This window comes from Tachysurus fulvidraco, chromosome 18 (genome assembly GCF_022655615.1).
Source record: "Tachysurus fulvidraco isolate hzauxx_2018 chromosome 18, HZAU_PFXX_2.0, whole genome shotgun sequence".
Lineage (NCBI taxonomy): Eukaryota > Metazoa > Chordata > Actinopteri > Siluriformes > Bagridae > Tachysurus > Tachysurus fulvidraco.
Window position 1 is genome coordinate 8,799,819 of NC_062535.1, and position 11,437 is coordinate 8,811,255.

General features: G+C 35.7%; 1 protein-coding gene across 5 annotated transcripts in view; it reads left to right on the forward strand.

Moving 5' to 3' along the window:
• Positions 1-8,338, forward strand: part of gpm6ba (glycoprotein M6Ba) — a 34,276-nt gene extending 25,938 nt beyond the window's left edge. For 2 of the 5 annotated variants that reach the window (XM_027156418.2, XM_027156417.2), the window contains exons 2-7: positions 2,483-2,669; positions 3,640-3,796; positions 4,819-4,987; positions 5,342-5,415; positions 5,778-5,843; positions 8,078-8,338. In XM_027156418.2, coding sequence (XP_027012219.1) covers positions 2,483-2,669; positions 3,640-3,796; positions 4,819-4,987; positions 5,342-5,415; positions 5,778-5,843; positions 8,078-8,230 — 806 coding nt within the window. In that variant the 3' untranslated portion in view covers positions 8,231-8,338. Of the gene's footprint in view, positions 1-2,482; positions 2,670-3,639; positions 3,797-4,818; positions 4,988-5,341; positions 5,416-5,777; positions 5,844-6,582; positions 7,450-8,077 lie in introns of those variants that run through there. The other 3 variants (XM_047803383.1, XM_047803382.1, XM_027156419.2) reach the window with 3 other exon arrangements.
• Positions 8,339-11,437: the final 3,099 nt, after the last annotated feature.

Below are 11,437 nucleotides of genomic sequence, written 5' to 3' on the forward strand. Positions count from 1 at the left end.
TATGTGTGTATGCCTCTGTGTGTGTGTGTGTGTGTGTGTGTGTGTGTGTTTGTGTGTGTGTGTGTGTGTTTTAGCAGACCTATTTTAACAGATATTATATAAGATTCAAATGATCAAAGAACATGATATTTCCCCTCTATGTCTATTGTCTCCATCTTACCCATATCACCATCCCTGAGTCTCACCAAACCTAAAAAAGCAAAAACATTACATTTCCTAAAATGCAAATGCTTACCCAGTTTTACTCCGTCTTTTTTATGGCATCCAATTTATATATATACAATAACTTTGATCACAGGTTAATTTGTTAGACTTTTATGGCTCCTGCTGATTGCACCAGTGCTGCAGGATGCATTAAAGGGCAGCGCTGTGGAACAGATGGTTGTGTAATTTCTGGGTGACTGTATGGCTTGGAAATAAATTTGCATCACTAACTGGATGAGTGGGTCAAAATTCTCAGAGCTTTCAAGGACTCTTCAAGGTTCTTGGCTTTGTTTGTTTGTTATTTGCCATGCCAAAGATTTACTTCTTTATCAGTGATCTGTAAAAAATCATTCAGTGTTGAGAAACAATTTAGGAAGTTACTTTCTATGCATAATCCAAATTTTAGTGTGATGGTTCATTGTATGCACCAAAATAATAGATTTTGACTCATGTGCTTTGCTCAGTAATGAAACGAAACAATTGGTTCATTGTCTGCTTCTGCAGGAATTGCTAAAAGTCAGCATGCAGTGCGTCCTGTGAATATACTACATATGGTTAAGTTACCAGTATCGTAGGCAGCAAAAAGAGATTCAGATCTTATGCAAGATCCCCCATTTAACAAAAAGTTGCAGCCATATGTACAGTGTGACCAGATACCATAAACTGTGCTCTTTTTCACCATATTATTTCAAAATTCACATAAATATGCTAGTGTGTGATATTGGAGGTAGCCATTATCACCAGCTCTCCCTTTGAACTGTAAATGGACGAAACACCAGATAATAATGTTAGTATTATACTTCAGTAGGTGTTTACCATATATAGGCTTCTTCTTGTTGTTGTTGTTCTTTTTTTTCATCTTCTTCTTCATCTTCTTCTCCATATGTTTAAATGGGCATATTATTTTTAATGTCCCCCATCCCTACAGTGTGACAATGACAAGTATTTAAAAGATGTGAAGTACCTTTCCCCGTCAGTGATATTTCCAAGAAAGACATTTCCAGGATGGAAATCGTAGGGGAATTTGTGATGATTCATTTGGTTAAGATTGGTTTCGGTATCACTGTTCCTTCAGTGTCTACATAATTTCCTTTTTAATTAGAGTCAAAGCCACTGGGTCGTCAAGTGAAACATTTGCTCATGTATTTCAAAGACTTGCTCAATGTTATGTATAAAAAAGGGATAAATTAAATAAAATTTTATTATTATTGCTTTGTTCTCTAATTTCTACCGATAAGGAAGTTCTAATTTTATTTGGTTTGACTGGTATGACCCAGCTAACAAGTTCTGGATAACTGAATGTTTATTGATTGCTTTGACATAGCATTGCTACAATATTTTTATTTGTAGGAAAGTTCACAGGAATACCGAATGTATGATATGTCTTATATCTTGTGAAGCAATCGATTAGAATATCATATTTTTAGAATAGAGCAGGATGGTTAGTTTTGTAATGTTACAGCCTAACCTAACCACAATGTTTGTCCAACACATTACTAAATGTTTTCATAAAGTTCTCTGTAAGCTCCTGCTGTTTGTGACCATGATTATTTGAAAATAACTAATCTGTTACAATGAGTCTCATCTACACTGTAGATCTTAAACCACATGTCTTGGGCTTTTGCCTTTGAAGCACTACAGCTACCAAACCAAGAGGCTTTTACAGTAACTCTAGCATTCCACAATGCTGGAATGAGCTTCCTTTTCCAGGAAAAAATTATTCTCTTTCCAACAATTGCTAAAGCCTCCATTGGTTGAAAGTGTTCTTTGGAGGTATTTCTTAGACTACTGTTGCACTGTTAGGAAAGAGTTTTAGACACTTTTCTTCCAGGGTACATATTTTCCAAGTACTTTTCATTGTTGTATACTATGCTGTTAAGCTGTATAAGTCCACCTGCTGTAAATGACTGTAACTAATTGGACAATGACACATTTTGGTGTCTCTGATTTTTAAAGGAAACAGTTTTCTCACATTTTCACAGTTTAAATGTTTGTCCACATTAACAAAGTTAACTAATGAAGATAAACAGTATTTGATGCCCAATGCTCCTTTAGACCTGCATTAGAGCTATGTTGGAAGTGTGTGGTGCTTTTGGCATGCATTTGATACTATGAACGATACTAATTAACCTCATTTATTGCCACACATTAGCCCCAGAGCCAGAAAATCATTAAATCTGGCTAATGTGCAGTGAGTACAGTCATGCCAACTGCTACCGTGTCTCACTAATCTAATGTTGCGTTATAATCACTTTCTTGTCTTTTCCTCTTACTGCAGGTTGCTTGGACTGCTGCATTAAATGTCTGGGAGGTGTGCCGTACGCCTCACTGGTGGCCACCATCCTGTGCTTCTCAGGCGTGGCTCTGTTCTGCGGCTGCGGGCATGTGGCACTGACGAGCACCATGACAATGCTGGAGAACCACTTCTCCCACATCATAACCGACCATGCCACCCTCGGTGACGTGTGAGTGTGGGGGTGGGGGGATAGAAATAAATGTGCATGCAAATTCTGACGGTTGTGAAGGTGAATATATATACCAGAAGGTATGGAAAAGGGTGACAGAAAATAATAACTGTGGATTTGCTTCCATATCCATTTACAGTATTTTACATTTTACGAGCTGTGTGCATGTATGTTGGTGGTTTTGTGGACTTAATATATAAATATGTGCGGAAAGAAAGAAGGGGAGTAGGAGGGGTAGGGAGGGACATGGAGACATAGCAAGAAACAGGAAATAGGACTGTATTTTAGGTAACATTATGATTCACCATCTGCTGCAGTCTTGTATATTGTTTCTGAATATGTGTGACCAAAATGCCTGTGAACATCACTGTATAACCAACCGATATCTGTGCCAGATTATTGTTTTTAACTCCAGGCTAAAGACATAGGGTTCAGCCTGCAGAACGTCCTCAACACCCCATTACAAAAATTACTTAACGTTCCTGACTAATTCTTTTATTTTGGGGTAAGGAATAAATGATGATGGGTCACCACAAAAGTGGTGACACAAAATATCCCAAATCCTACAATTTTCGTAGCTACAAGAATCAACTGCAGTTACTTCAGCCATTAGGAGACAATAATTATCATATTCAGATTACATTAGTATTACTATTTGAATTATAGAGCATTAAAAAAATTATTTAAAAAAAAAGCTGAGTAAACAAAATGTGTTTTCATTTCATACTGGGACTTCTAAACAAAGCTGAAGTAACAAATCTGACGTGGAAAAAATTACACTGTTTAAAACCAAGTTAAGTACAAAAATAATTGAAAAAATATTTTTAGTGGGTGAAATTTGAATGAATAAATGAAATAAAGAACATATATCATAGTGTAACACTACATTATAGCAATAGTATGCACATTTTAGGACAAACCTATATCATTTAGATAAATAAATAGTTTCTATTCTGTATTTTCTTTCCAGTGTTCAGATTCTGCAGTACATCATCTATGGCATTGCCTCTTTCTTCTTCCTGTACGGCATCATCCTGCTGGCTGAGGGCTTTTACACAACCAGCGCAGTCAAGGAGATGCACAGCGAGTTCAAGACCACTGTGTGTGGCCGCTGCATCAGTGCCATGGTGAGAATTGGGCACACACATGCTTGTACACACACACACACACACACACACACACACACACACACACACACACACACACACACACACACACACACACACACACACACACACACACACACACACCATCATATATTCTGTGCACATGCAGGTCAGGGCCAACCCTGGAGCACCTGTATAGCATTGTTTGTGCTTTATAGTATAGTTTTCCTATAGTATAACACTGATATTTAAAGCCTTCTAGGTGTGTGAATATGAGTTTACATGTGCAGTAGCTGTAATCCCCATGGATCAGGCTTAACTAGGTCAGCATATTATTACATTGACTCCTGTATCTCTGGTTATGCCAAAATGACCTAGTTCATGGTTCAGTAAAGGATTGCAATACGAAAATTATTTTAACCCATATACAGTACTTGCCTCACAACAGCAGTGAACATCTGACAAACAATGAAATTGAGGGTTTGTGTTTATTTAAAATACTACTGATCATATTACAGATATTTGAGGGAAAGTTATGTACTGCCAATTTAAAAATCACCTTTTACAATTGTATTGCTGTGAATTAAAATAGAAGTGAACATCAGAGTTAAGACAGAAAAATAGGATTATGATCTATTATTAATTACTCTAGCAGTACCGGTGTATAATTGGCTCCTGAGATATACCTACGAATTTACCCTGTAACTTCAAATGTTCATACATAGACAAAATGTATTAACTTATATACTATATAGGTTTTTGCTAAAGAGCAGTTTTAGCTCCTGGTAGTTTAGCGATGCTTTATGAGTATGACCTAAGGATGTAGAAGAGTCTCGCATTCAGTGTATATCATACAAATGTAATTCAATTAAAAGTTTTTAGCTTTAACATTCATTATGAACATTTTTCATTATGTTGTGCTGCACTGTTATTAAATGAAATTCATACAGATAGTGTCATTATGTTACACCCATACTATGCTCACACTAATATATGGTTTTATTCTATGTATTAAAATTACAAATGCACTGTTTTACCTGCAGTTTGTGTTCCTGACCTACATCTTGGGCTTGTCTTGGCTGGGCATCTTTGGTTTCTCCGCTGTGCCAGTCTTCCTCTTCTACAACATGTGGACCACATGTGCCGCCATGAAGTCTCCCATTGCCAACCTCACCTCTATCGACAACATCTGTGTGGATGTGAGGCAGTACGGTTAGTAAAAAAATAGGAGGTGGAGTGAAACAGAATACAGCCGTACTGCTTTGTGGAATCTAATTTGAATTGATCAGCCATAAAGAGCCTGGCTTGTTGCCTGTTATAGAGAAAAAAGACAGGTACAATAAGGGTTTATCTCTGTTCCCTAAGGAACAGTTGGCATAAATATGCCCTCAGGAATTCCGAATGTGATTATAAATAGTATTGTGTATGTTTTAACCTAAAGTACTACCTAATCCGAGAAAAAAATGTAATATGTGGTCAGTCAGTTAAGAAAAAAGAATATAACATATTGTGTACCTAAAAACATGATGTCTCTTATAAAACTGTTGTGTTCTGTTGTATCTTCAGGAGTCATTCCCTGGAATGCAGATCCTGGGAAAGCATGTGGACAAACCTTGGCTGACATTTGCAACACAAGCGAGGTAAAGTTCAACCCACTCTTCAAAATGTTCACATGAGAGGACCCTATTAAAACTTTGAAAGTAAAACAAAGGCATTACATTTTTTAGAATTACCTAAAGTGACTTATACCACAATGAAACATATTGGCATATATTTGGTTTATATTCTCTAATAACCATGATTACATTACTCAAATAACAAGATGATAAAATCTTTTGGACTTACTAATGGAAAACAAAAGTGCTTAGCTTGTTGTACTTAACTGACAATATGGAAATCTGTAATGGATATATCAGAAGAGATGCACTTGGTCAATGAGGCTAACATTACAAAGTAGTATCTGTGAGTGAATTGTTCTCACATATCTTTCCTCCCTCTGCAGTTCTATTTGTCCTACCATCTCTACATTGTTGCGTGTGCTGGAGCTGGAGCCACTGTGATTGCACTGGTAATATATATAAAAACCGTATTATTTTTCCACATGTTCAACAAATGGCATGCATTTACATCTTTCCATAACATTTTTGCACCACCCAAGGAAACAAGTTAAGACTGTTGTCATGGTGATTCATGAATTTATTCATTGTAGCTATGGACATCTAAATATTCATGTTCTAGGCTAGACATATCTTTAGATTTAGCATTAAAAATGACAGGATTTGTGAACAACCCATGCAGAAAAGTGTGTGCTCTCTCACTCCCACAGATACTTGGACCACTCCCACCCACTCCCACAAACATTCCAATCACTCCTACCTTGACTATTCCCACCCAATCCCTCTGATCATTTCTACTTAATCCCACAGATATTCAGACCACTCCTACCCTCTCCAGTAGATACTCTGACCACTGTCTCAAACTCCCACAGACACACTGACATTCCCACTGACATTCCCACTGACATTCCCACACTCTGAACAATTCCAACACACTCTGAATTGATACTCTGACCACGCCCATCCAATCACACAGATACTTTTACCACTCCCACTACTCCCACAGATACTCTGACTTAAATTTAAAATTCATGCTCTGTCAATTTGAGTGCAACATGAGGGTTAACCTCCAAATGCCAAAGTTTCATTGTCTAATGCTCATTGTGCTTGTGCAAATGTGATTCCCATTTATAAAGGATTGAGGTCCACATCATCCACTTGCTCTCTTCTCCTCTGCTCTCTTCCTCCTAGCTCATCTACATGATGGCCACCACGTATAACTATGCCGTGCTGAAGTTTAAGAGCCACGACCACAGCCACACCACTAAGTTCTAAAACTTGCGCTTTCGAGAGGGCAGGCACAAAGTGTAGACAATGTTTTGACAGAAAAGATGAGGTAGAAGAGGGTTGAGGGATGTAGAAAGGGAGATAGAGCAAAGCAAGTGTGCTACTGACATTATGGACTATGCTGTAGCTTACTGAGGATTATATTGATCATCAAGAACATGTAGTGCAGTAAATTGTGTCTTGTTGTTGTCAAAAGATTCGGTCTGGTTTCTAGAGAATGTTTATTCAGTTCATCCATGTCAGTGACAAGTTAGTCTTAAACCCATTGACATCCATAAAACCTGTCATATTAACGTTAACCTAAGTCCACTAGAAACATCTCCAGTCATGTGTGTGCTATAGAATCTAATGAGTAAGAAGTCTCAGGCCCAGGATCAGTATTAATGGACTTGTTCTGTCCATTACTTTGTACCATAAATGCCCTGAGGCACCAGTCGTCAAAGCCACGGCAGTTCAAATACTACAGCCTGAAAGAGTTTATTTAGTGGATTAATGCAGTGAATGAAAGGTCACTAGAAACATTTGGTGCAATGTTTGATCCCAATTCAACTCTGACATTCACTTTTCATCAATTGTACCTGTGAAGGGCATGAATTGTACTTTTACAGATCCTGAGAGTTTTTCGGCTTTGCGCTATGTAATGTTTCTGGATTTTACTGACTTTTGGCCATCTTTGTACTTTTTATTCACTGTCAAGTTTGGTTATATAGAATTGCTTCCAAGTAGAGGTTCTTTTCTAAATCTTAATTGGAAATAAACAATTATTACACAGAACAAGTACTCTCTGTCTTTTTATTTAGTGAAACAGTGTTAGGTGTAGGTGCCTGCTGCTATCTAACAGAGAACATTATTACAAAGTTCAGTAAGTATTCGAAAGGTTTTAAGTAGGTTAGATTGTAATATTTAAGAACTAACAATTTTGCAATGTTCTAAAAACATCTTCTGTAATACTAGTTTTACAGTGTTATAAGAACATTGTTCACATTTTTTCCAGTTAGCCGATAAAAACTAACTCTATAAAAATGTTTGTAGCAATTATTCCTAGAACAGTTCAGAAAATGTTCCGCTAACCAAAAATTGTTAGCTGGTTTACCTGATAGAAAAATTGTAGCTTAGCTTCACCTTTTAACTAACATACATCTTACCCTAAATTAACATCATAGCCATGTTTCACATTATTGTTCACTTACATCAACTAAAATACGGTATACAATAAGATTTTTATTTTCTTATTAAAATCGTCTTATAGATGCTAACCGAATTGTAACCTAACTCTTTTACTGTAGCTGTTTTTATCTGACTAACCCACTCATTGCTAATACTCCACTCCCCTTTCACTTTCTCTTCCTCCCTTTTTTCTTCCTCCCATTCTTCCTTGTCCTCATTCGTCTCCTTGCAGGTGCACTACCTGATGATCTTGTCGGCAAATTGGGCCTATCTGAAAGGCGCATGCCAGCAGACTCATGCCTACCAGGACATCAAGACCAAGGACGACGGCGAGCTGCAGGATGTTCAGTCGCGCTCAAAGGAGGGCCTCAACTCATATTCGTAAACAACACATCAACTTCATTCCACAACTAAACACACACACACACACACACACACACACACACACACACACACACACACACACACACATGCACACACATGCACACACACAAAACAGAACAGAGCTAACTAACATGGCCTAGTAGTGTGCTACAGCAACAGTGTGTTATAGAGCAGTTACGACCATGATACAAGGCCATTTATCATTTTTACATGACGGTCATAAGATGTGTTTTACTCCACTTTGGTAAGTAAGATGGTATGGAAATGCATGCATGATATTCAGAATAATTTCAGATTATTTCTGTGCTTTTTGTTAACTACAGTACCAGTGGTTAAAACTGAAGTGAAAATTCCAGGTTACGACTGTTGACACTGTTGACGTAACACACAACCTCACAGCACTTACTGTCTGCACTAACATGCTACAGACATTTTGCAGGAACTGAGTGAACTTGTATGAATGTTGTTGTTTTTTTAATACTTAATAACGTATGACTGGTTTAATATGAAACTTCTCTGATGTCTTTCTCTCTCGCTTTTGGTTAATGGTTTCCTAAACAGCTTTTTTTTTTACTACTAACTTTTTTTTTTTTTTTTGGTTTCTTTTTTATACTGGTACTTGAGACCATGGATAGAAAAATGGTAGATGCCACATTAGCTGTTGCTGCTAGAGTTAGAGGGAAGGTTTTTGAAAGGTCTGTAAAATACAATAAATGGAGTGAAACTGACAGCAAGACAGTGGTGCAGGTTGTTGCAGGTAGGACATAAACAAAAACCAGCATTCATGTCTTGATCAAATATTTGATTATATCACCACCAATAATTAAAATGGAGAATAATAATAATAATAATAATAATAAAATAATAATAATAACAATAATAATAATAATAAATTAATATTTAAAATAATTTATTTCTCAATTGACCACAGAAATATCAGTAATAAAATATTTTAAATTAATGTAAGTTAGAAATTTATTAAAACAAAATTGATATATATTAGTGGAGAAAGAATCTACAACAATATGATATTCTGTACATTTTCATTAACTTCAAACTGTTCAGATTGTTAGCCTGGTTGGACTTCAAATTAGACATATTCCACATCAACTGTAACAGCTTGTATATAATAGAAAAAGTAAACATTATTATCTACAATAAGATTAGGTCAAACTGATAACTGGTGCAAATGACAACAGTGTCAATAAGTCTTTAATTTATTTAATTTCCACAAAACCACTGTTTTACAAATATTCTTTCTCTTAATTGTACAACATTCAAATCAAATCAGTGAACTAATCCTAAAAACATAGAAAGTGGAAGCTCTGCTTTCACATCTAGCTCAGCATTAAGTGTGAGACATTTAGCGTTTTTATATCTGTGCTTGATATGTTGCACTATTATGAAATGAAATTCTCATATATATATTCACATTTATTTAGCCACAAAAAAAGTGTGTTTTGTGGCTAAATGAAATGATTATTCATTGTAACCTAATTAACAAACAAATCAATGACAGCGATTCTGAAAAAAAATTCAAACTGGGTTTTAATTTTGGATTCATAATAAATGAATATAAAATCAGCAAGAGAAAAAAATTTATTAAAAAATAAGATTAACAGTAGAACAGAAATCCCATACATAATCAAAAAGATTAGATAAAACACTGCATGTGAACATAAATAAATAAATAAAGATCTCCTGGTGGTTGTGTTTTCCTCCCAATCTCTACAACTGTAAATGTTCGTTCAGGATTGAAGATCATGTTTCCCTGCAACGACCAGCACAGAAACGAGTGTTAAATATTAAAATCATGTGACATCATGTGACATTTCTGGTAAAGAATGAAACCAACATGTGTAAAATGTCTCATAGTGATAGTGTTCAAAATATAACAAAAAAAAATTATTTCACTTGCTGGTCCTCCTGCCTGTTTCCCCCTGATGATATTTAACTTTTTTTAAATATGCTTTTGGTGGTTTTTGCTCTTTTCTTGTGGAATGTTTCATGGCTTAATATATATACCAAGTTTTGTGACTCAATCAGTGACTTCTTTTATTATGTGCATATAAACATCATCCCAAAAACTGCCATGTACTGTACAAGTACAGAATTTTCCATGATTTTCTGGTATTTTATAATTAAGCCTTGCTTTCATAGCGTTTATATATATAAAGTAGTGTAAATCTTTTTATCGCTGGTTTCAATTTTCTCTCTTACAACACGACTCTTCTTTCAGACTTCTTTTTTGAAAGCATGTCAGTGTTGTCTACTCATACAGTGCTAAATATTAAAGTTTCTTGCTCCATGTTCTGATCTGTTTAAAGGGGACGTGACTGCAGGGATGTGCCCACAAGTACTTTTTTTTGTATAAAAAGATGTGTGCCTGGATGTTTTTATCGTTCCCTCGTTATTGCATGATGGAAAGATGATAGTCTTCTTTTTTGCTTTCACTCTGTAGGTGATGTGTAGTCCACTGTTCTGATGAATTCTGATAGGCGGTGTTGTTCCCTCTTCTTCCAGTCATCCCCTAAAAATAACTAGCATTAACATTGTACGTTGATGGGATTGTAGTCCTAGATGTTTCATAGTCCATTTAATTTGAAAAGTTTTATGAATCCTGTAAAGTGATTTTTGTAACCTTCTCTAGTAAAAATGATATTTTCTATGATCAACAAATGCTGCGTTTGGTCTTTATTCACCAAACCCACTTTGGAAAAGGTGCTTATTTGTTGCTTATGCTTTTAGATGTTTTATCTACTTAGACATGATTGCATGCTTAATGATAGTCAGAATCATTTTCACATTTGAGCTAATGTATCTAAGATATGAGGGTATTGATGTCATGTTAACAAATAGTAAAGTTTGAGAAGTCCTAGAGTCTAATAAGAAGCTTTTACTGGATTCTAAAGACTTTCCATCATATATCAGGACCATTCATATAAGATTCCTTTCTGTAAGAATATTCTTAAATATCTGCTAATAGAATTTTTAAACGGGATCCATTTGAGTCACATAATACAAGAGAATTAAGATTTATAAAATGTGACCAAATTTGTTCATAATCTATAGAGAAAATCTATTTTAAGGATTTGAGTTCTGGGCATATCACCTTGCTAGCTTATTTATACAGCAGTTTAAAAATGTAAATCGTTTTAATACACCAATTGTCTGTTGTTGTTTTTTTTTCCAGTAATAATCCAATTCT